We start from the raw sequence: 27,382 nt of genomic DNA on the forward strand, positions 1-27,382 counted from the left end.
GGGAGATGCCCTTGAAAAATCGTGGCTATCGGAAGATTTGTTTTCTTGGGCGACCTTACCCTTACTTTCGGGTATGTCGCGGTGGTTGCATTGTGGGATCACTGTGGTGTTTATGCCCGATAGGCGCTTTGCCACTTTTTTCATGTTGCCGAATAGGGCTGTTAGTTAGTGAATGGTTGATAATTCTAGTAAGGAATTCACTCTGTTAGGTCGGGACTCCCAAGGACGAAGAGTGGGGGTTCTTTCAGCTTCAAAACAAACAGCCCACGCAGTGAGGGGAAGCTCGCACGGACGACCTTGAGAGAAGCTAATGATTAAGGGACGGGACACAAAAGGCACGTAGAGCACTGTTGGCTTTTGATATAGCTAATATTAAAATCATAAATATCTTTTTACCTTGTATTTTCTGTCCGGAATCACTTAAAGATCTGGATTGGTGACTTAAATCCGCGTCGGAAGGTATTAAACTTAAGCCATAGGGTTACTGTGGCACTGAAATATTACAGATATTGGAGGAGCACGTTGTAGGACGTCAGCACTGCTCGAAGTTGCTTCTATATGATCGGCCACTTAGGACCACAAAATTTAGGGGATTTCGAAACTAAGACCAGTAAGCAAAAATAATAATAAAAAATTACTATATGTGAGATAGTGTCAAGAGCTAATATTCTTTACATTGAGTCAGTATGCTTGTGATGTATTTCAAAATTAATAAAAAATAACCAAGAAAACAGAACATCTGTTATGTTTGTGCAAGTAGTAGGTGTGTCGAACCGTGCATTTTTCTACCGTATGTATGTACTTCAAAAAAAAAAGTATTCCCGCTTGGAGCCCTGAAAGAACTAGGTCCGCTACTGTTACACACCACTTTGAATTTCCGTAATCCTGCAACGCATGCGCAAATATTTTAATTTTGAGATTTTTTAATTTAAATTTTTTAAAATTTTATTTTAATTTTTTAATAGATTATGAAAAAGCATATGACAATGTAAACTGGGAAAAACTTTGGCAGATTATACGTGAATAAAATATCCCAACCCAACTCCGGAAAGCGATGCAAAGCCTATATAAAAACTCAAAAGTCTGCATAAATTATTTTAATGGTCAATTCTCAGACCCCATTAACACCAATAAAGGAGTCAAACAAGGTTGTGGACTATCACCAAATATATTTAATATATACATCAATAAAATTATTAAAGAATGGAAACAAACAATTAACAACGGAATACAGTTGAACAACAGGAATAAAAGCCAAACTATATTATATGCTGATGATCAAGTTATAATTGCAAAATACGAAGATGAACTACAGATAGTAGCAAATGAACTGAATAAAATAGGTAAAAAGTACGAGATGAAAATCTCCACCTCAAAAACAAAATCAATGGGATTATGTGGAAAAACACAGTCAAAATTGTTATTGATGACAAAATAATAGAACAAATATCTGACTTCACCTATTTGGGAAATTTAATATCAAATGAAGGGAAAGACATCCATACTAAACTAGAAAAATATAATAAAATGAATGGAACGATTAAACGCCACTTCGGAAAACAAATGACAACTGAAACAAAATTACGACTGCACAACATCACTTCAAAATCAGCCCTCTTCTACAGCTGTGAGACTTGGGTCATAAATAAGAAGGATGCACACAAACTAGAAGCAGCACAAATGAGATTTTTAAGACCATTATTAGGCTTTACAAGACTAGACCACCAAAGAAATTTAGATATCCGCGAGAAATTTAAAGTAGATAACCTAGTAAATGACATAAAACGGTATCAGAAAAAATGGATCAGCCACCTAGAAAGAATGAACCCAAACCGGATCCCAGAATTAGCCTTTAACTACAAACCTACAGGAAAGAGAGAGATGTGGGTCGACCAAGACAACGATGGCGAGATCAAGACCACCTCCAAGAGCTACAACGGAACAGGTCTTAAAAGACCTAAGCCGGACCAAGTTCAAGATGACGATGAATTTTGAGATTTTAATTATGGCCGCCCATGCAATAGATGAGTCATGTACCACTTATTGGTGCGTTTTCTCAATAGTTTGCTTTTATACACACATGAAAAACAGATTAGCCTATGTTATGGTCAGAGACCGAATTTCCATTTATTTAGGCAGGCAGCTTGTGAGGGAAATAAGACTTTTGATTTCTGTCGTTTCGACGATGGACTGGCCTGTTTAGTTAAAGCATTTTAAAGCAAATCCTTCAGAAAGTTGTAATAGCCAAAACAGGCAGTTGATTTAAAAGACATACATAAAACAGAACGAGAATCACAAATTCAAAACTAACCTCACTCCATGGACCGCTATACCATTCGTAAATTCCGTCAACATTATTGTGCGTGATTGGCTGATGTGGTAAGGTACATTCACCAAGATCACAGAGCCTCTCGGTGGCAGGCCTTTCACTAGGATCACAATGATGGTCTTCTCCTGGCCGGTCGTCCTGTAATAAGCACTGTACCACTCTAGTAGTAACTCCTTTACCACAAGAAACTGGACACTAGAGATGAGGAGAAGGAAAATAAAATAAAAGAATATTACTTGCAAAGTAAATCGACTGAAAAATCAACTGATACATTTAATGCCTTGTAACATGTTATCGAATTATTAAGATATTTTACTGATTATTTGTAACGTAATTTCTAAAGTTGGCAACCTGAACGAGTTAACGGCTTCCATCAGCCCGTTCTGCATGATATAATGGCCACTTGGTTATGTGTCTGACTTTCTATCAATGAAAAGGCATGTTTCATACTTTTCTTTGGTTGGCTCAAGATACAGTACTCCATTCCAGTTCACCATACTAGTGCAGAATGATTCAAAATTCACACAACCCAAAATGAATGAGCTAATTTCTTTCGTTTTGTTACCCATATGCAATTCTTACAAAACCACATCGGTGATAACACTGTACAGTTTCTCGTGCAGAATTGTTCGTTAGTTTGCACTTGCTCATCCATATCGGTTTGTTCGAACCCATCATGACATTTTCTGTGTCTGAACTGTGTTTATAGTTGAATAATGCTTTTTGAAAAATTGTATGTGAATGTTAAAGTCGAATTTCAGAAAGAAATCCGATTCGCTGGTAACAAATAAATCAACAATTTTACGATCAGTACAACCTTTTTTTGAAAGAGGTAGCGTTCATATCACATAGCGTTCATTTTGTAAAAGAGGTAGCGTTCATATAAAAAAAAAAAAAAGAATTGGATGCCTTACATTGCTAAACGAAGAAAATTTGAAGCTGTTAGCCCGCATTTATGCATGCGTTTTGTGTCGCGCAACAGCCGACGGCAAAATGTCGTCCGTTCTATAAATCACCGGGAACAAATGGATCATTTTATGCTCTCTCGTCCATTTACGTTGACATTGCGTTCTGAAAGACATGCCGTCGTGTCCTACAGAACGCCAGCGGAAAAAAGTCGCACAAATTTTCTAAATACATGGTGTCTAATTGGTCCTTTTATGCAAACGCGCAACTTGTCTGTCGTGCGCTGTCTAGATTTAAACTAATCTTATTTTAAGAGACTTACTTGAGAGTTATTGCCAACATTTCCTGCGGAGAAAATGACAAGCCTTGCACCAAATCTTGCCTAGCTTGAATCGTTCCTTGGAATTTGACCACCACAGCTCATCAAACGATGCTACAGACATTCTAAAATAATTAAAAAACTTGATTTTTAATTATTTTAGATTTTTCCTTAATTTTCCGTAGAGGTTACGAAATTCTCCATCTACAAATCTAGCACTGTTAATGGGATGAACAGCCCATCTTCTTTTCCGTCTTTTCACTGCAATGAGCCGATACGCAAAATAGATCACGCACTGATCCATCTTCCACTCTCCAATACGAAAAGGCACTGGCAGCACTGATACGATTTGTCCACCCGCACTAGTTCTATTTTTTTTTTTTTTTTTTTTTGACGGACGACAAATGTTGCGTGCATAAAATAAACCTTAGAAAACGCGCGGCAATCTGCCGTCGGCTGTTGCGCGTCGCAAAATTGATGTCGTTAAAAAGATCACTGAAAAGACTTGCATCGCAAACGTGGCGTGTGTCGTATTCAAGTACACAGAAAGGTTGTTAAAAAGTTTCAACATTATAATTTTTTATAATTATTTGATTACATAATCTGATAGAAAATAATTTTAATTAATTGATTGCACGAATTTTGAATTATCCTGTAAAAGTGTGTTTACTTATACTGCGTAGTCTCAACTCAAATACACACTCTCTGATAAAAACTTGATTTAAGCATATTGCTAACGTAAATTGTTAACCTCGATTGATCAGGTCAGATTACCTAATCATCGCGTATCAATCAGGTTAAGTTACGAGCTATTGATTACGTTTGGTTAATTAGACTAAATATTAATTCAGGTCGGTTGTAAGATATCTATGTAGGAATTGCAAAGAATTTAACATATATTATGTACGTATTGTTCTTACCACTTATATCTGACAATATTCAGTAAACCAGAGTACATGTCACATGCTATTTGATATCAACAGCGCACTAAAGGGACGAGTGACGCATTTTTTGGCGAGATCGAGCTGTTTCAGTTATTGCCTTAAAGCGGACAGTTAGTAAATTATTAACAAACTGGTTTTAAAATGTCATAAGTTATTATACGAAATTTATTAGCTAAAAATATCTCGGATAATTACAAAATACGTGAATTATATAAATATGTTGCAGTAAAACGTTGTCTTTATCCCCAGCTAAAGACATTGACATTTTACTTCTAATGCGAATCGGGATTTCTTTCTCGAAATTCGACTTTAACATTCACATACAATTTTTCAAAAAGCATTATTCAACTATAAAAAAACCCACTTACGAAAATTTCACTATTGTAAAAGGTTTTAGCGCTAACTATTTTTTTTTTTTTTTTTGGGACAACACTTTTTTATCAATACACTATTCTGTAATAATTTTGAAAATACTATATTATATTCTATAGTATTCAAGTTTCATAACTTCTGCTGTTACGGTAGAACATCGGTTACTGTATATAACAACAGTAGAACGTTGTTATCCGGAGCAAGTTGAAAGGCTGACCTTTCTTTTTTTTTTATTAAATTAACGGTAGTACAGTAAGCTCCGGTTATAGTGATCACTTTTGCAAATTGAATTTTGATTATAATAAGCGAAAGATCGATTTTATTACCTGTTTATAACAGATTGTAGAAACAGAAAGCCCAATAAACCGAAAACTGCAAATTGTTTTTATTGCTTTATGGTTGTGACCTCTAGAATTCTATCTGACCTTCAGAAATGTGCTTTAGAAACATATCACAGAGGACTACTGGGTTTTCTCGGAAACTATGAGTGAATTTCAGATTAGTTTAGCTCCAGATTCGGTAAGAATAATATCTGTCCGAAACTGTGCGATTTATCATTTTTCTCAATTTTTTACAGTAAAATGTGAACGAAAAGAAAACGCATAGTTTTAACATTGCAACAAAAAACGGATATTATTAATAGAATTAGAAAAGGTGAAAATTTAGGAAATCTCTCCAAAGAGTTTAATGTGGGGACTTCAACAATTTACGAAATCAAGAAAAATTCCAATGTTATAACAGAATTTGTGTCGATTATGGATAGTGAAGGAGAATTTAGCAGGAAAAAGAAGATGTCGAAATCTGAAAATGCCGCTTTAAAGCGTGCACTCACTTTATTATTTTTTTTTTATTTTCTTCAGAGCGAAGTTTAGGTGAACCAGTGTCTGATCCAATGTTGTGTGAAAAAGCATTGGATTTTAATCGAAAATTAAGTGGTAGTGAAGATTTTAAGGCAAGCAGAGTTTGGCTGAAAAACTTTAAACTGAGACACGGTATACGTGAACTAGATATTCAAGGGGAGAAACTTTCTGCAGACGAATCGGAAGCGGTGTCCTTTGAAAAGTAAGTTTGCTTCAGTTATAACAAATTATGAGAAAGAAAATGTTTATAATGCTGATGAGACGGGCTTATTATGGAAAGCATTATCGAGAAAAACCCTTAGCCACTAAAAGAGAAATGTCTGCACCACGTTTTAATTAAGATGAGAAAAGAGCGAGTTACAAATGCTACGCGTGTAAATGCTACAGGGACGCACAGATTGTCCGCGCTCGTTATCGGTAAGTCGAAAAACCCGAGAGCATTTAAAAATCTTTCCAATTTACCTGTTTTGTATAAAAATGCCTGGATAGATGTTTCTGTTTTCCGAGATTGGTTTATAAATTTTTTTTAAAAATTTAATTAATCTTACCGGAAAATTTTCCGGTTCGATTATCCTGAAAATTTGGCTATCCGGAAGAGGTCTGACATCAGTTATTTCACATAACTGACGCTCTACTGTAATGTGTATTAGAGACAGAACAGTAATATGCAATAAGAATAACTTAATTCTTATTGCATGTTACTGTCCATCAAGACTGACTGTAGACTATGCTCTAATTAAAGCCCATGCCTGTTCTGTATTTTATATTTGTTTACTCACCTGACTCCACTTCCCAGCTTGCCACTGTCCGCAAGGCTTAACTTGGCAAAATTCCAGGTTCGCCGGCCTTGATCCCGTATCACAGAGAATTGCTGATACTGCCACATCATCTTGATCGTGACACGTCACTGTTCTGTTTCTCATTCCTTCCCCGCAAGCTGCAGAGCACTACGGGGAAAATTTAAAACACTCACGTTTATTAAAATTGGAAATATCGTGTAGTGTTTGGGAAATCATATTGTAACTAAACAAAATCATATATTGAACATTCAAGTTGTGCAGGGATGAAATAAATGAATAAATAATTATCCCATTTACCACGCGCCCACACAGATTACTGAATATTCAGATTGCCTCACCTAAGTTCAATATAAAACTAAAAATTTATTAATTTATTCATTACAGACGACGGCCTTGTTACAAAGTGTAGAGATATCATTTAAAAATGCATGCTACGCAATTATAAGATTAAAAAGTAATATCTAGGTAAATAATCAATAACATTTGTATAAGTATACATGCTTTGTTTTTTTTTTTTTTTTCTAAAAAATTGAAAGATTTTACGCAAAAAAAGTATATACATATATATATATATATATTATTGGCTTTATTAATAAAATGAGTGATTATGTTTTTGTAAACACTATCGGTGATAAGAACACTTACATACATACTAGGGCTGTTCAATAAAGAATGATACTTTTTTTTCACAACATATTATTAATCATCCATATTTTGATGGTCCTTTTCAAAGTAGTCCCCATTTGATGAAATGCACTTACTCCAACGTTTCTGCCATTCTTCAAAAGTATGGTGGAAGCCATTTTTTGACATGGGTTTGAGAATCGTTTCCTATGTCTTTACAACTTCTGACAACTGGAAACGTTTTCCTCGCAGCTTTTTCTTTAATTTTTGGAGAAAAAATTGCAGGGTGCAAGGTCAGGGCGTGGTATGGACGAGGAACACATTTGACATTAATGCTGGCTAAGTACTCGATGTATGAGCAATGTGAGGTTTCGCATTGTCGTGATGCAGCATCCACCCACCTGCGTGCGGTTGTGTCGCAAACGAATGTGATCCGACAAAGTGTGCAGTACAGTTCAGTAGTGAGGTCCCGTAACAGTCGTATGATGTGGCGCAATATGCTGGTAAGCCATTCCTTGAATGTCAAATAAAGAAATGACCACAACCTTTCCTGCAGAATCCACAACTTTTGCTGTTTTCAGTGTTGGCGATGACATTGACCCAAACAGCTTTTTTTGCTTACTCTCTGGGTCGAAATGAAGAAGCAATGTCATTGGCTTCAATCATTTCGTTGCAGCTCCTGAAAAATCTCCATGCGAACTTGCTGTTGCTCAGGTGTGAATAGTCTTCGAACCAAGCATGCACAAACATGTATCATATGCAAATGGTAATGGAGAATACCGTGTGTACTTCCTACTGATATTCTCAACATCTTTGCAGTTGCCTTATTGTTATATGACGATCTTTTCTCACGATTACAGAATTAATGTTTATGGTTTCTGTGGTGACAGCAGTGTTTGGAGCTCCAGGATCGCCGATTTTTGTGATTGAACGTTTAAAGATGAATCACATTCATCTTTAAACATTTTAAACCACCTGCGAGCTGTGCTATATGGAAGTATAGATTCGCTATAAGCCTCTTTTAACATTTTATACGCTTCACTTCAGCTGATGTCTTCTTGAAATAGAAAAAAAATGTCAGAGCAGCATACTGTTTCTCGCGCGTCACGCCCATTGTTACGTAGGCGGAACTGAACTGGTCATATCGTGCGCATGAGTCAAATGCGCAGTTGCTATGTGATGCAGATTTGTTTGGTCTTAAATTCCGCAGCTCGGTTAGAAATAGCAAGCAGTACGGTTGTTAATGAAAAATTATGATCATTATTGAACAGCAACTGGTATAAATGTGTACATACAGTGTCGGACATAAAAAAAAAAAAAAAAACTGCATCAATTATGAATTTTGCAAATACAGTAATGTGTTTTGTGCAGCATTGTGGGTTGCAGAAATGTTCGAAATGCATTTGTTAGATGGGATATACATCTCTATGAATGAAATCCAATAAAAAGACTCCACCTGATACACCTAATTGCCATAAATATCTTCCCAAAGGGTAAAAATGCGTAATTAATGGAAATATAAGAAATCATGCAAATGGCAATCATGACAACCAAGCATACATTTCATTGCATTTACGTGTACAAACTGAAATGAAGAGTTAACGTAATAGTATTACGTACTGCAAATCAGCAAAATAAGTCCTCAATATTTTGTTGTTCCTCCTCGAACTGCAATTACAGCCTTGAAACGATCTGGCATAGAGTTAATCAACTTCTGGATATACGGTTGCCCAATTTCGTGGTACCACACTTTTTTTTTTCTTTTTTTTATGAAAATCCCAAACACGAAAGGTATCAAAACCTATAGTACTTACGTGCATGGGTTGAAGGAGAAGTATGGGGGGGGGGATGCCGGAAACTTTGCTCTAGAGACTAAACATGGGTTTCACCACTTCAAGCCTCCAAAAGCAAAGTGGTGGTATTTCACCAGTTGATGAAAGTCATCTACCACCTGCAATACAATGCTTTCCTGCAGCTGAATCTTACTTGTTCGCTTCTTCTGAGAAATTTTAGATGACATTATGTACCAGCAATTTTCAATAGGGTTCAAATGTGGACTTTTGCTTGGCCAGTCCAACACTGTAATGCCAGCATTTCTGAGGTATGCACCTTAAGGGAGAAAAACGAGGGAAAACATTGGTGTAAGTATGTTTTAAGCTTTGTGAGACAAGAAGACAAACTCATTATTAAATCTAAATATCATAAAACCTACCAATTTTGCTGTGTGGCAAGGTGCTGAGTCCTGTTGAAAAATGCAGTTTTGGACGTTTTTGTGGTGATCCCTAATAACAGGTTTCAGGCACTCCTCCAAGATAGCAGTGTAGTTTTCTGCACTCACCGGAACGGTGAGTGCAGAAAACTTAATTCGCCCCATCCCTTTGCTTGTTATGTATCCCCAGATAATCTGACCGGCAGGGAACTTTGCAGTCGGTGTTATGCAGTCAGGATGGTATGCCGCCGATTTTCGTCTTCTGATATGTCGCTTCCCATCCGAGCCATGCAGGTTGGATTTCGATTCGTCAGAAAAGATGACAGTGTCCCATTGCTCTTTTGTCCATGAAACATATTTTACCCCAAGCAAATCACTTCTTCCTCATTTGTTGGGTCAACAAAGGCTTCTTCTTGGGCCAATAGGCATGCATACCATATTCCGAAAACAGTCTTTGGATAGTTCGTGCACTTGTTTCAACACCAGGGGCATTTCAAAGTTCAGTTTTAGATCAGGAGCACTAGCATGGCGATTACGAAGGCATAGCCATTTCAAATATCGACCTTGGGAAGGCGTAGTCACTCTCTTACGGCCTGATACAGGTCTTCTCTTCACATCACCAGTTGCACGTTTTAATTTCAGCACCCGGATACTGTTGATTGGTGGCAGCCTGTTTTATCAGTGATAGCACGCGTAGAAAGCCCCTCTTGGGACAGAGCAACAGCTACACTTTTTTTTTTTCTTGGCGTGAACTGAACATATGGAGCCTTGCTTACACATGTGCAAAACAGGATACTAATGAGCGTGTATATCCTTACAACGCCGTATTTATAGAAACGGCTGAGAAAGACATTGAAATTACTGTCTGATGCAATAGAAGAGTTATCTGACGCAATACATTTGCTTTGCGACAAACAAAATTACTGCAATCAAACAATATCTTATACGTTTCACTATAAATGTTACTTTTTTTTTTTAAGGTGATGCAGTTTTTTTGTTCGCCACTGTAGATACTATGTGAATACTTTTATATTTCGTTTGCTGCAATGTTTCATTTGCTATTCCAATAGCTATGAGTGATATTTATCGGTGGTGTACTGATGTTTCCATCCTGTATTTACATATATTTAATTATCCAGATTTTAATTTTTTCTAATTTTTCTTTGTGTGTTGTGGAATGTATGTTCCACGCAGGACTAGAAAACTCTGTCAGGAGAATTAGTGAAGTGAATAGTTTTGGTTAAGTTGGCACAGTTTAAGCATGAGGATAAACTTTGTAAATTCCATTTTTTTATGTGCTTAAGTGGTGATATTATTAACATGTTTTGTGAAGAACAGTTCCTTCAGACGGTAATTCCCAAGTTTTTCGCAGAGGTAACTATAGATATTATTTGTATATTGATGAAATAATGATAAAATTTCATGAATAAATAATGATGATTGATATCAACTTCCTGTGATTACTGAATATAATTAGATAACACTTATTTACATTGATTCTGCCCATGCGATAAATTTGGTGAGAGTAAGTTGATTACGACAACTGTTAGGTGTTTTACTTGAAATATCAAATTTGATATCATCAGTGTAGAGAAGAATTTTAATTCCCTCAGCAAATGTGATTAATGTTGAATCGTTAACATACACTGTGCTGCCACTTTATTAGGTACACCCCTGCTGTGCACACAAATGGTTTGTCCCACAACGTTGCAAGTTTCTAGTATCAGTTAAGTGTACAAACCGTAGCAAGAATGGGGAAAAGGAGTGATCTAACGGACTTCGAACGTGGCATGGTAGTAGGTGCAAGATGTGCTGGACAAAGCATCTCTGAAACGGCAGTTCTCCTGAACTTTCCATGCACCACAGGTTCAAGGGTGTATCGAGAATGGTGCAACGAACAGAAAACATCCTCTCAACGGCGATTTTCTTCCACAGGAGTTCTCCTGTGGGAGAAAATCGCTTGTTGATGAGAGAGGTCAGATGAGGATGGCTAGAATTGTGCAAGCAAACAACGGGCCACAATGTCGCACATCACGTCAGAATACAACCTTGGTGCGCAGAACAAAATATCGCAACGGACCACTAGTCGCATTTTGTCGCGAATGGGCTACAACAGCCGACGGCCACATCGCGTGCCTTTGTTATCAATGAAGAACAAGAGAGCACGCCTCCTGTGGGCACAGCAACACCAGCACTGGACTATCGAGAATTGGAAAACAGTTGCTTGGTCTGACGAGTCGAAGTTCCTGGTGCATCGTGTTGATGGAAGGCTCAGAATTTGGCGAAAACAACATGAATCCATGGACGCGTCATGTCTGACGACTACTGTGCAAGGTGGTGGGGGGAACGTTTTCTTGGCACACGTTGGGTCTATTGATACCCATAGATTCACGTCTGAATGCCACATTGTACCTCAACATCGTTGCTGACCAAGTGCATCCGTTCATTTGAAAGTTTATCCTCAGTCAGATGGTTACTTCCAGCAGGAAAATACGCCGGTGCACAAAGCCCGAATCACTATGGAATGGTTCCAGGAACATGACAATGACTTTTCTTCGCTGCAGTGGCTCGCTCAGTCCACGGGTCTCAATCCTATTGGGATGAGCTGGAAAGGGCTGTCCGCTGCAGGCCTGCACCTCCGTCGAATCTTAAGGAACTGCATGACACACATGTCTGCATGGTACTCCATTCCTGCACAACGTTTTCAGCATCTTGTTCAATCCATGCCTAGACGAATTCAGGCTGTTTTGAAGGCTAAAGGAGGCTCAACACGCTACTAGGTAGGTGTACCTAATAAAGTGGCAGCACAGTGTATATATTTAATATTAATGGTCCCAAAGAGGATCCTTGGTAATACCTGTTAAAGATGTGATAGGTCTGGATACATGTCCCGACTATTTGATTTGATAAGATCGTTGAGATATATAGTCTAACAACCGGTTTAATAGGAGGAAATTTTTTTTTTTTTTTTTTGCTTAATAAGGACTATTGGATCAAATTCTTTGGACAGATCAGTATAAACCACATCAGCCAAGTTCGGTTGAGGCAAACTGTCAGAGAGAAACGACGTTGCTTTTAACTTATCCTCTAAAGCAGGGGTGGGCAACTTTTTTCGTCAGCGGGCCGAATGAAATTTTCGTATCATGATGCGGGCCGAATGAAATTTTCGCATCATGATGCGGGCCGGAATAGATTGAACGATTTAATAAAAAAAATCAGAACCTAAAAAATGTTATATTACTTGAATTACCAAATTATTAATGTATTTTTAAAAAATATATCTGAATGTCCAATTATCATTGAAAATGCGGCATTCGGCATCAATTTTTCTTTTTTTTTTAATTGGCTCATTTTATGGGCTATAAATTATATTAAATTAAAAATTGTAATAATTAGAAAAGGCATAAAACATAAAATATCTCCCACCAATATTATTTTTTTCAATAAGAAGTCAAACCCAAAGGAACTTCGTTCAGTCGATGCTACAATAATAATTAGGAAATAACTCTTTGACGCTGCGTAGAATCGTAGAATGTTGTACTGGCCGCGATTCCCGATTGAACCGAACGTTTACGGCGAGTGTAGTCAGGTATGGATTTTCTATATTTATGCATTTACCGAGGGGGTCGGATTCAACATCGTCGCGGGCCGGATGTGGCCCGCGGGCCGGCTGTTTCCCACCCCTGCTCTAAAGTGTAATCCATATAATTCAGTTGCTAGTATGGGGTTAAAGTACAGAGACTAGGTGTTTTTAATTACAGTGTCAAATATTTTAGATATTGTACTTAACAGAGTTATAGGATAACGGTTTTTTGCTTCTATAATAGACTCTTGTTCGTGAATGGGAGAAATAAAGGGTTTCTTGATATAGACGGGATATTTTCCTTCTATTAACAATTTGTTCAATTGTTAACAATTTTAAAATATACATTGTGACGTTGTAGTAGGGATTTTAGGAGCATCAGCGACTTAAGCCATATTGCTCAGGAAATCGCCAGTTCAGAAAACAGGCGATTTCCTGTTTTCTGAACGAAAAACTAGTTTTCGGGAGAAAAAACCATGCTACCCTCGTCTGAGACCGACTAACGTAGCCACGTTGTTAAGAAGGCCCATAAAAATTCCTCCCGTCATTGATTGAACTCGAACTCAGGTCTTTTTCACCCAGTGTGGGGAGGACGGCGATCCTACCAACTGTACTACCTACTAGAGCACTCTCTGTAACGTTGAAATTTCAGCACCGTGAAGGAACAGGAATACAGAGAGGATACTTAGAGTAATGATACCCAAGGAATTAAGGAACACGTGACAAAAAAGTTGCAGATGCTAATGTGTGTGTGTGAACGCATTTAATGATACAAATGCCTTACAATGGACAGATCAATAGGATGTAAATCCAGTACCGTTGCAGATACATTGAGTCGTACAGGTGTCGAATAACCTCCTGCAGTTTTTCCCACCAAGCCGCTTTTACCTGAACCCACAGAAGGTCTGTGTTGGCTGCGGGTGGCTTTGTAGATGGCATCCAGTTATGGCAAAATTACAATTTGCCGGAAATTACAGTCTACGGAAATGCAAGTCTAATGTCGACAAATGTCTTCTCAGTCTAATACATTACTAATACTATGTTTGCTAATACCTTTCGTGTTTTGAGTTTTTCATAAAGTTAAGATGAAACGTCTTTGGAAGGAACATATTTGGAAACGATAACAAATCTCTTATCTTCTACACACGAAAGCGTTAGAGACATAAAAATCTTTTTCAGATTTAGGCAATTAATGAGTGTTAGTTGCCATGGTACAGACTAAAATAACGAACAATATTTACTCGAAGGCTAATAAGACCGAGAGACTAAATTGTTAAAGAAAGACAAATAAAATAAAATAAATAAATAAAAATTCTAGAGGTGCAACGTATGTACATATTAGGAGTTTTAGGTCAATGATTAAGTGGTTTACGATGTCGCTATCAAACATATTCAGACGAAAAAGACAGAGATAGAAGAAAATGGATTTCAGCAGATGAGCGTTAATTCGTACTTAAGAAACCCACGGGTGTCCTTATTATGTTTAACAATACTTTCAGAACCTTTTTGTTTTTATATATAATCAGTTGTTCAACAAATGTTGATAAAATGCGACTCGTGTTTTATAAATGATGGCACAGGTGACAATGCAAGCAAAATACAGTAAAATGCAGTACATGCAGTACATTTTTTTTTTTTTTTTGTCTATTTTTACCTCCGACCAAGGCCCTGCTTTCCAGCGAGGTATTCCTGTGGACACTGGAGAAACTCGTCTACGGGGATATTCTGGAGCAGAAAAGTTAAAAGATAGGGGAATTGTATTAGGTGTTTTCTCTTCTAGTTTATATGCGGGCACTGAGCTTGATATAGTAGCCATTGTGGTGGTACATGGTGGAAGATTACACACTCTGCGATCTGAAGGCCGTGAGGTAACCTGGCAGCGACTTTCATCCACGATGTTGCTTGTAGAGTCGAGACATTGAACTCGCCTTTCAGAATGGCCCTCTCCGCACGAAACGGAACACTGCAAATAAAAACTAATGATTCAGAATATTTATTAAGATCTCTGACAGCATTGACTAAAGAGAAAATGTTTAATTAACTTAGTAAAAGAAAAGAGAGAAAGTGTAGCCTATAGCTAAGTGGTCAATGCCAAAGTGCAGTAGTTCACGAGTGTGAGTTTATCACGGTCCGAGTCCACGTGAGCACTAAATAAAGTTAATGATAATGTTCATGTCAAAATTACTAGTTGTTCTATGACTTCATATGGTCGTGCCAGAGTATAAATAAAAATTGATTTAATTTTCAAGAAGAATTTAAGAATTATGAATGTTTCAATTAAATCGCTGTAATCTTTGCTATGAAGTAACTCCAAAAATTTTTCCGTAATTGGAAAGCGGGAAGTTCAGTAGATTCCAGCTTCATCAGCCAGAAACCTTCGTTCGCAACAGTGCTCAATTAAGTAACAGGTACATGTGTTAGGAATAATTTTAATGAAATGATTTAAGCATCTAAAAATACATATTTAGTTATTTATAGCAAAAAGTAACAAATAATGCGAATATGATGATTGTTCTATGTCTACGTGCACTTTCTTTCTGGTAAAGTAACAAATAGAATAGTCGATCGAGATATTTCTTAGACCCAATTAACTACTGGAGAGACTACTGCTGAATGCACATTTTATATGGGAAATATTGAGGGACACGCATCTAAAAAAAAAAAATTTCCCGTGAATACTCAAAGGAAATGTTCACGGGAAGTATTCTCGAAGCCACAAACATATTCATATCAGTGATTAATAAGTTCTGTAAATAAGATTCCAAAATGTGAGGATAACAATTTAATTGAGCAAAAGAACTAGCATGGGACAATTATACAATCGGGTAATTCCAATTTTTTGAGAGTTATAAGAGAATTTGTAAGAAAACCACTGATGGGGCAAGACAGGCGAAAGCTGATTATGAGAAAGTACCAGCAAAGAGAACTACGAATGGGGATAAGGAGTCTTCATATTTTAATACAAAAAAGAAGATAGTAAATCAAATTGGTCCCTTAATTTGTTGTAGTGGATGGTCCATATAAAGCCCAGCAGAATGGAAGATGAGTTGAACAGATACTGCTCAACGATATTTATCGAAAGAAAGCTCGAATCTCTGGGGAATATTAAGGAGTGAGATCGCTGTAAAATAAGCGATAGGATAAGATGAAGTGGGTGTTAAGTGCCAAAAGAACTAAGACCATAAGCGTCGGTATGTTGTGTCTCTAACTGCGTATATTCTCAGGTTGATAAAAATATACGCAATTACAGACATCATATATCGACGCAAAACCATGCAATACTCGTTGAGACTGGCTAGCCCAGCTACATTGTGAAAAAAGTTCCATAGAATTGACGAAAAATTCGAACACGACCTTTTCCCAGGCCCGGGTTCGAACCCATCAATGACATGAGAATTTTTTTTTTTTTTTTTAATAACTTGGCTGAATTAGTCGGTCTCAGGCGAAGATTGCATGTTTTTTCTTCTGGAAACTCAAGTTTTTCGTCCAGCAAACAGGCAAATCGACATAGCCGAGTGCTCACGCACTTTGAGTGGACTGGCGTTAAAGCCCGTGACTGCTAAATACGATTAACATTTGTATTGATTGCTTTATTGTAAACTCCACTGACTTGGTTGTCGTACCGGAGTATAAACAAGAACATTTGTTTTATACAATAAAAATACACGCAATTTACAGACACAATATACATATACGCCTAGTATGATCTAAGTCGCTGATGCGCCTAATGTCCTACAACAACAACAGCCCTTTTCCACCCGGTGGCGTGGAAGGACAACGATTATAACCACTGTTATAATAGCTACCGCGAGGGCAAAATATGTAATATAATGATCTTAGAGAAGTGATTGTTAGAAAAACTACTGAGATTAAATAAGGGCAAGGCTCCGGGGGAGGGAAGGAGAATATGTACAGTTGTAATTGAATAGGTTTCATGCAAGTGTATCAGACCATTGGGAATTTTTATAAGAGCATAATTAGACTTGGAAGTGCCAATGGTTAAGTATTCGTGACCATTTCGACAAGAGTGGCATCTTGAATAGATGCCAGAATGGGTTCGTTTGGGTGAAGTCATTCCTGACAAATCTGGTAGATTACTATATTGTAGTCATTAAACATTTCAATATCAGTAACAATTTTGACTTTTATACAGGGTGTTAATTTTAAAACACAACCAATAATTGTCAGTTTCTGTACATTGGTTGTTGTTGTTATTTGGTTTTTAGGAGCATTAGCAACTAAGGCCATATTGCTCCGGGATATGCGGTGGTCATTCCCTGACCTTTCCGCATCCTCCGTATTTGGTGGTGACGGGCTCGAACTCCGGTCTAATCAAGAAGCGTGTGCTACACACTGCTGCTCCTTCCCACCTGGCTACGGAGGCGCCTTCTGTACGTTGGATTGTGCGAGATATTATTGGTCGTTGGTAGAGGGAGATGACCGAGTTTAACGTGGAAAATTGACATGTGTTCCTATATTATGCCAGAGAAAAAAAGCGAATTTTTGATCTAGAAAGCTTCTTTTGACTCTTGAACGAAGAAATTTCGTAGTGAAGCATTATTTTGATAAGAAATCGTTTGCGTTGTGCCAAGAAGCTTTCCAACAATTATTTCCAGAAGTGGAGGTGCCACTAGTTACCGCCTTGTTAGAAAGTTTGAAGAGACAAGGCGTGTGTGATTGACAGCATAATCGCAGCCGCACGGTCCTAAACGACAATGCGCTGGGAGATGTGAGGCTCAGTTTGTTGCTGACTCTCTAAACCATTAAAAACTGTCCCAACAGAAGAACATGTCTTTAGGTAGTGCACATAAAACTATACGTTTGCTGAATTTGAGAGCATATCCATGCTATGCATGAATTAAGCGCAACCGATCATGCTTTCAGTGTCTCCGTTACTGTAATTGATTTAGGGCCTTTGTTCATAACAACATTCGGGTTTTAGACAAAACATTGTTTTCCAATGGTTTCATCTAAGCGGCTATGTTAGAGTGATCGATTATGGAGTTGGGATAATCTTCCTGCTTATCATATAAGTCCATTACATTCGATTAAAATTGCTTTTGGTGTGCACTCACTGTGCGGGATTATCGGTGTAATGTTCTTTGAGGACACTGCGGCATCACATCATTATTAAATGATGTGATGATAAATTTTAATCCAATTTATCGTTTTTTTGAGGCCGATGAGAGGTATTCCTAGTTTCAGCAAGACGGAGCCACTTGACATACCGCGCGAACGAGAATTTTTTGGAGAACAGTTGATTTTACAGGGCTGATGGCCCCCTTGATCTCTCGACCAATCTCCAAATTTCTTTCTATGGGTCCATCTCAAGGGACTTGTATACGACAGTACCCTTACGCCAGAACAACTGAAAATGAACATCTTAGAGGCTATTGCAAGAATAAATCAAACAGCTCTTCGTCTATTGGCACAGAATATGGTGAAACGAGAGATGCTTGCATTCAGTAGAATGGTGAGCACTTCCAGCATCTTTTGTGACTTGTGTTTAAGTAATTATTTCACTGGGTTTTACATATTTGGTTGTTATTATAATAAATATTACGAAATGAAAAACTCCGGTTGCGTTTTAAAATGAACACTCACTTGTATATACATATATTAGTAAAGCTTTTGGTACTGGCCCTCATGGAAGGCTGCGTAAGATTTTACTCTGGATCACAGACTGGCTAAAAGATAGCTAAATGAGGTTAATGTGGACAAAATAAGTGGAGGTCCATGGGAATCTGTGTTGGTCTCCAACTATTTCTAATATTATTATTAAAGAGGCCTGTGCGCTCTGGATTTATTATTATTGTGACACAGAGCCAGACGGAAGACAGAATAAATAATGACAGGTTTAATACTAATTGTAAAACATATTAAATACAAACAGTATAAAAGCTTTCTGGTATTATGGTATTAACCTTCATCAGTCAAACTAACAGAAGAGTGTGGAACATGAGGGTGTACTGCCAGTCATGTATATGAAACTGTGTGGTTAATTGTTTGATGTTGAAGCCTGTGGCTGTGACGTATGTGAACGTTGCCAACGTTTGTAATTCATCAAAATGGTTGCTTCAATAATAGGGTGGACACGACATCCACTGCTTCTGTTGACTGAGGTATTAGAGCATGTGATGTTCAACGATTCCAACCAGGCGCGTCGCCGGTAGTGGCGGGACCTATCTACAATCACGATGTCGCGGTGCGGGTCAATGTCGTGGCGGGTTGACCAGAAGTGTTCGGCAATGGCCGAGTGTTCTATGTCCGCTAAGCGGATGGTTCTTTTGTGTTCCGAAAAACGTTTGCCGAGCCGTCTCCCAGTTTCCCCGATGTAGCAGCTAGTGCAGTCATGGCAAGAGATGCGGTAGACAATTCCTAATTTCCATAAATAATACTGATGAGGGAAGATGTCAAGGTTTGCCGATGATTTGAAGGTGTGAAAGAGTTGAACAGTTCGGGCCAGGCTGTAGACAATTCCTAATTTCCATAAATAATACTGATGAGGGAAGATGTCAAGGTTTGCCGATGATTTGAAGGTGTGAAAGAGTTGAACAGTTCGGGCCAGGCTATGTTCGAATCATTAACGTATCGATGAAACAAGTATCTCTGAGTTACGAAGGATACACGGAGCAGTGACCACAGTGAGAGATTGCTTCATTTGTTGGTTTTTTTTTTTTTTTTTTTTTTGAGAAAAGAAAGTGCAAGTAAACTTTGAATGGCGGTCATAAAACTGACTAGTGAAGCGTCCTATAGTATGCTGAAAATAATTCGTAATAAGTAATTAGCTTTAGGCAGTCTTTCGAATGGTTTAAACTGTAATTTTATTATAATTACTTGTATTGCTTTTTCTCAATCTCAAAAATAGTGCTCAATTGTAACCTGGCATACGTGTTGTTTTCGGCTGCATCATAGTGATCTTCGGTCTGGAATATCACTGTGATGAAATATTAAAGTGTGTGGAATATTAAATTAAAGTAACTTTATTTCTTTATTAACAGCATTAATACACAGAGCACAAAACACAATTAGGTCAATCACAGGCAAATACAAAGACTATAAAAAGATTTTTTTAATATAAAAGCCATTCACTGTTTCGTATTTTAGATAAGAGAATGGAACATTCTGGAGTAGTATATAAAAATCATGCAGTGTAGCAATCAGTGTTCCATCTTGTTTTGCTTATTTGACTAACGAAAATTGCAGCCCAGTTGCTTGTTTTTTGCTGAATGGTAATCTATTGTTAGCTCAAAATATAAATATAGAATTAGAAGTACACTATTCTACCAAAAGTCAAAGAGTACTTATGGTGAAAACATGCATTTATTCAAAGAAATTAATAGCATGTTGGCCCATCTTTGAGTTCAATGTGTTGTAGAAAGATGATAATATTGCGCTCCCGTCCTCCTTTAAAGCAATCGTGAGCTGTGCTAACGAGAAGGGTCTTCACACCTTTTCCCCAATTCTGCTTTCCAGTTCATCTCAAACACGTTCCATTGGTTGGGTTCAGGTCGGTACTCTGTGTTGCCCACTGCAATGATGTGATACTATTCTCTTCAAATCAGGCTTTCATAATCCTGCTTTGTGAAATAAAGACTTGTCGTGATGTTAATGACGACAACTAATGGCGTGGGGGCCGCTTCCATAAAATTACCACAATCTACACAGAATTGGCTAGAACCAGTGGACTCAGTCCATAATACAAAACACATTCTCAGATCATCATGATATCTCCTCTTCCAAACATGCAATTCGGACAACATACTCACGTAGTAAGCGGTGTCCGGGCCATCATACATACCTAAACATGCTAATCTTACTGGCAGCATGACTCAATCTTACTGTAGCATGACTCATCGCTCCACAGGATCGATTTCTATTGATCCGTAACACAAATTCAGTGTGCGCGTATTTGTTTTTGTTACGTGTCGTGGAAACACAGGTTTGCTTGTTGCCACTCGTAACTTCAAATTTAGATTCTCCAAAGTCTGATGGCGAGATGAGGTAACCAGTTGTTTCATGGCGCGTTGGCCACTGTCAGTATTTTTATGCCTGCCGTGCTTTTTCTTGGGCTCATCTGTGTTGCCTCTGGGACTTCCATTTGTTCAACACTTTGCCAATTGTAGACTTAAGTATTTTTATTCCTGAGGAATAGCACGCAGGTATTTTCCCCACTGTCATCCTCTCTGAAACTCTCTTTCCGTGTGCTCATTTCGGCGTTCACTTTTGAAATGAATTCTGTGCAGACCGCTGACATCTGTATAGGCTAAAATATTTGCAGTATACACAGTGATAATGGCCTTGTTGTTTTTTTTTTTTTTTTTTTTTGCCAAAGAAAAGCAACTAAGGCTGTAAGATAGCGTACTGTGCGTAAATTGCTTGTATTCTCCGATTGGTTTGTCCATTTTCTGGATGAAAAACTGATTTCCGAGGAAAGAAAAACTATTACTGAATTCGAAACCAAGCCTTTTTACTTCTACACGATGTGGGGGTACAACAATCGTAACCATTGTTCTAATCTCAGGGTGATCTTTCTTGAACAAGTTTTCTCATACAAAAATAAGCAGTGTATATATTTTTGATTCCTGTTGTGCTTCTCTGATTCTCCATTTTTCTGAAATCTCTTTCTTTGGCGACTGTACACAACTCTCTTCCGGTTACTATTCTTCTTTTATTGTTTCAATGGAAAGAGATTTTATCTCACTTAAGAAAACAAAACTAAGATTAGATGAATTGCTCGGTTTTTATTTTATAGTTGTTACATAGGCGATCAAAAATATCACAATACAGTGACAATCACGTAGGAATTTTGTTGTAGAGAAAACCCTCGCTACAGTAGCCAAACAAATTGTGACTCTAATTCTGAATTCCATTGGTCATGTAGTTTTCTTCGGAATACCTTTCCTTTAGTATGTACAGAACGTTTCTGTATAAGGTACATTATCTGTGGGGACAAATCTTAGTCAAAAATTCCTAGTAAACAGCTATTTTCACAAGCCTGTACAAGCCTTGTGTAGATACTGAAACTGAAGAATACCTATAAGAAGGTATTCTATAAGAAGAATACCTGAAGAGTACTTATAAATAGCAGAGAAGGCATAATTCAAACAGCAGAAGACTACTATAGAGAATTGTACAAGGAGCGAGGGAATGATGCCAGCAGTGGGGAAGATGGATCGCAAATTAGTAACACATACGACATGCCCGATCTCCTTCCTGATGAGGTAGAACATGCGTTGAAGAAAATGAAGAATCAGAAAGCCCCAGGGGAAGATGATGAAGTTACTGTAGAGTTGTTAAAATTAACGAGTGGAATAATGCAATCATAGTTTTGCTACATAAGAAAGGAGATAAATCAGAAATTGGAAATTATATACCAATTAGCTTGTGTTCCCACATCTACAAGTTGTTCACAAGGGTCATTACTAACAGATTAGAAAGAATACTTGATGAGAATCAACCAAAAGAGTAAGCTGGCTTTAGGACAGGATTCTCAACTATGGATCACCTTCAGGTAATGTTAAGCTAATGGAGAAAGCAAATGAATATAAGACACCATTATGCCTGGAATTTGTGGATTATGAAAAGGCATTTGACTCCAAACAGCATAAGGCAATGTTTCGGGCACTGGAAAGACAAGGCATAGATACCTTCAAAATCATATATTATGATTTTGAAGAAAATATATGATAACGCTACCTCCTTTATTAGACTAGACAAAGACAGTAGGAAATTTAAAAAGGAGTTCGACAAGGAAACACAATATCTCCGAAGTTGTTTACAGCTGCCCTTGAGGGAGCTTTCAGAAGATTAGACTGGTCGCAGAAAGGAGTCAATGTGAATAGAGTACCTAAACCATTTACGATTTGCAGATGACATTGTCGTCATAAGCCAAGATCCCAAAGAATTAGAGGAAAATCTTAATCAGTTATGCAGCGTTAGTAAGGATTTTGGACTAAAGATGAATATGGCTAAAACAAAAGTAATGATGAACAAGTATGCCACAGAAAAGGATATAATGATTGAAGGAGCAGTAATTGAAAAGGTGGAGTCATACTTATCTGGGACAAGTCATTGGCTGTAATAATGATAAATGGCTGGAAGTCAATAGAAGAATAAATTTTGGATGGATAGCATTCAGGAAATATATACTGAGAAGCAATATCCCAATTTGTCTGAAACATAAAATAATGAACCAATGTATACTCCCCACCATGACTTATGGAAGTGAAACTTGGGCATTCACCAAAAGAATGGAAGAGAAGCTGAGAACGACACAGCGAAGAATGGAACGAATTATATTGGGAATCAGACTGTTAGATAAGAAGAGAAACACATGGATTAGGCAGCAAACTCAAGTAAAGGACATTCTTATCAAAACTAAAATGGTCTTCGGTAGGACACATAGCTCGAAGACATGATGACAGATGGACTAAGGAAATAACAGCATGGTACCCAAGAGGAGCTAGCAGAAAACCTGGAAGACAACGACGGAGATGGACAGATGAAATTCATGAGTTTGTGGGTAGTAAATGGATGGCCATTGCACAAAACAGAAGGAACTGGAAAGTTGTTGGAGAGGCCTTCATCCTGCAGTGGATTGAAAATTGCTGATGATGATGATCTGTGGGGACAAATGTTAGTCAAAAATGCCTAGTAAACAGCTATTTTCACAAGCCTATACAAGCCTTGTGCCTTCCTGTCACTTGGCTTGTGTAGGAAGAATGGGTTTCCATGTGTTTTTCTTCCCTTCCCCGCCGTAATAACCAGTTACAATTTTTGTGTCGATCCTGGCTACCTTCTTGCTCTGCATATGGCGCAGAATATCTTAAACTTTGTGCGATATGATCAGTCATCACCACACACTGCACCTTCCCACGTTTGTGCGTGACAGATTTTGCATGATCATCTACATTCAAGTCGTGAACAAAGAGTGGCTGTAATGACTAATCAAAAAACTTTGACGAGTCTTCTGCCACTCTACTCTGGTATTTCATCCACAACGCCAATAACCAAAGGATGTAGTGTACAACACAAGGATAAACTCGTGAACTCTGTATAATCTCTACACTGGATCCGATCGAGTGAAGCTTTTCCTCACTCGATCGGATCGTGCAGGGACCAATCAATGTTAATCACATTGATTGCGTCATGCTTGTGCCATTGGTCATATGCAGACACATTAAGTTCTTCATGCACGATTGGATACCAGCGTCCACCTCAGTTATGCCCAGCTTGAGGGGTGCAAAACATGCACCCCTCATTCATGAACATATGCACAAATGTTTTTAGACTACATGTGTAATGATGTCAGTATGTGTTCGCCATATCGCATTCCAGATGTCCGGTAGTCAGTATGACAGTTAAAGGGCACCCGGTATACCACAGAAGTGTTTACTGCTGTAGATCCGCGGCCACTATTGCAAAATTCTCTATGATAGGAATACCATGACAACACTGGCACAAAAGAAATATCATCCGTGTCAGTGAACGTATGAAATGAAAAATGGCAGTCACTTTTAGTATTTGCTGTACCACTTCCTTTACGGAAGTGAGTGAAGCATCACTCACAATTCACTTCAGTACGTCATAACGTATAACATATAGGAGAGTAGTCTGTTTCCACTCACAATTCACTGAAGTGAATTGTGAGTGAGAACAGACTACTTTTAACATCTAGGGGAACTTTCACATCTCACCTCGATGTGAGATGATATCCCAACTTCATGGACTACATATGCTGCGCCATCATGTCGCGAAAACGATGTATTCGGTAACTAAGAGTCATTAATTTTGGAATAGGTGATTCCAAGTTAATGATTCCGTGAGCTCACCCCTAGGGTCGCTAATGTCACGATAAGAAAATAAACACATAATTACGTGTTTCTTAATGTATTTATGGGTTAGAGTTGCCACTTGAGAGAAATAAATGTTATACGCTATGACGTTCAGTATCATTGAGGAGGAGAGTATTTCTGAATGGCACTGTTCGTTCCTCAGACATATTCACGAATGTTTTTAGACTACATGTGTAATGATGTATGTTTCTCAGAAGTGGTTTAACAGGTTCCCCCCCACATTCTTTTTACCACGAAATTATCTTACCGGTCCCCAGTCTCCATGCACCCACTTGAAAAAGCATGGTTTTAACTGACAGGATTCCTTATACTCTGGGATGTTCTCGGAATCACAGTAAATGGAATGGATTTGCTTGTCTGCCTGTTGACACCAATATGGCCTAAGACGCATGCCTGTTCCGCAGGTGACGGAGCACTAAAGTATCAAAATGCAAAAACGTTAATTAGAAATTAGAAAATAAATAATTATTGGAGAGAGTTTTGGCGGAATAGAAACTTGTTAAGAGCTACATGAATTAATCTATAACTAAACACTGAATATTTATAACACACTACACAAAAAACTATTATAATATTAGTAATTTAGAATAACAGACTGCTTCACAGTTACACACATCATGCATACAATAATAAAAATAACCAATAAAAAGATTAATGTTTATATGAGAGCTAGGCAGAAATAGAAAAGAAACCTGTCCATTTTTAATTCTCAAGGTTCTATTTACAGTATATTCATCACTTTCAATTCGTTTAACATAAATTGGATTAATAATTATTACAAAGGATGAAATTTCATTAGCAAGTATCTCAAAGCCGCCTAATTATTGTCAGATTAATTTATAAACAAAATAAAATTTCTTTTTGTCATTGTAAATTCAGTGGGCTAGATTGTTTTTCCAACGCTATTCTGCATGAGTAGCATCAGTTTTTAATGATGAATGTTTCGGGTACAGAGCTTATCAATTTTAAATCTGATGGCAAAACTAAGTATAGTTTTGTTGGCTTTCTCACATCCATTGCGCTTGATTGTATATCACTAGTGCCTTTGAATTGCACTTAGAAGTTTGCTTCTCTGAAGTTTTGCCTTTCTTAAGAAAATTACGCTATTCTTAGTTTCGATAATCATTGCCATCTGTGAGGGCCATTCGCTATAGTTACTGAAAACTATGCCGTCCAGTGGTTGAAATAAAGCATGAAGGCGGCCTCTTCTTTCGAGTGCATACACAGAGCCATCAAGGACTAAAGGATTAAAAATTTTCTTTTTCAGAAGTATGAACTTTAATGCTTCTGAAAATAAGGGCTTAAAAGAGGTGTTTAGAAAAGAACATAGCATAGAAAAGGTGTGAAGGAGCTCAGATTCACTTTTTGTTTAGATAGTCAGGTATGACATGCCCATTTAATAATCACAGGCGATTTATCAAGGCTCACATAAAATGTAGTCAGTTAAATAAAAATTATAATTTGGGATAATCATCAAGTGATTGTTATTATTCTTTTTTAATTGCTCGTGACAGTATTAACAGCAACATGTGGAATAGGTTGCTATAAATTAATTTCACGTTTTATACACATGTTTTGCATTAGTTTCGATTTTATTGTATAGTCCGTAGGGAAGAGCACAATGATTCCTCTGGAAATGTGCAGAGGTTTTTTGAGAACTGCACAAAGAGATGAATATGTGCTAGCTGCAAAACGGCATATCGCACCTCAGCATTCCTCAGTCGACTACCGCGGTGCAGACACGGCAGCTGCGATTAACTGCAGCGGTTAGTTTTATGAAACATTATAAGAGAGCAAATTGTCTTCTTTTAACGGCAAATTATAAATAAAACCTTTCCTTACCAATCTCCATTTTTCAAATTTAACTGGACACAACACTTTCATTAAGATAAGTTAGGTGCGAGAAAGTAAGAAATGAGAGACGATTCGTGGGCAACATCAGTAGCGACAGCATACGGAAAGCATTGCCCTTTTTTCAGCCTAGCTCTTTTATTGTTATTTTTGATATTAAAATGTATTATTTTTGTAACAGTTTATAAACTGTTCTTAAAAATACACCGTGAATTTCTCCCCCTTAAAAATTCAAGGCAAAAGCATCGATTTTCTGCAAAGTGTATTATATCCCTTTTTGAGCAGGCTGCTAGAACGGAGGACGCCCAGCTGTCAATCACGATCAGTGAATGCCAACGAGAAATAATCAGTTACATCACACGATCTGTCGCCTAATATGTACAGCAAAATAGCGATCCTTTTACCATAGTGGTAAAAAGATCGCCAGTCTTGCCCTTAAAGCCTCAAAAAATCTCCTTGTAGATAGCTTTGTCGAAAAAGGTGCTTTAAGATGGACTGGAATGTAATGCTATTGGGAGCAATTGGCTGCAGAGCCATGCGTCATTAACAAAATGAGGGAAATGCCTTTCTGCGTCGTGTCGTGACAGATTATGGAAGCTGGTTACACCGCTTCACTCCTGAAGAAACTTCAGGGGTACTGTACAGTGATTCACCCAGCTCTCGTCACTGCCCCGTCATCTATCCAAGGGCACGTCAATGGAGTAGCAGCATACGTGAATACAGTGGG

General features: G+C 37.8%; 1 protein-coding gene across 1 annotated transcript in view; it reads right to left on the reverse strand.

Moving 5' to 3' along the window:
• The window catches only part of LOC150088919 (A disintegrin and metalloproteinase with thrombospondin motifs 9-like), a 440,936-nt gene that overhangs the window by 62,807 nt on the left and 350,747 nt on the right, over positions 1–27,382 (reverse strand). The window contains exons 22-25 of the mRNA XM_090370359.1: positions 25,052–25,219; positions 14,601–14,909; positions 6,510–6,677; positions 2,312–2,524 (exon numbers count right to left, since the gene is read on the reverse strand). Coding sequence (XP_090226485.1) covers positions 2,312–2,524; positions 6,510–6,677; positions 14,601–14,909; positions 25,052–25,219 — 858 coding nt within the window. The remainder of the gene's footprint in view (positions 1–2,311; positions 2,525–6,509; positions 6,678–14,600; positions 14,910–25,051; positions 25,220–27,382) is intronic.

Source organism: Mastigoproctus giganteus, chromosome 3 (genome assembly GCF_048544385.1).
Source record: "Mastigoproctus giganteus isolate SK-2022 chromosome 3, ASM4854438v1, whole genome shotgun sequence".
Classification (NCBI taxonomy): Eukaryota; Metazoa; Arthropoda; class Arachnida; order Uropygi; family Thelyphonidae; genus Mastigoproctus; species Mastigoproctus giganteus.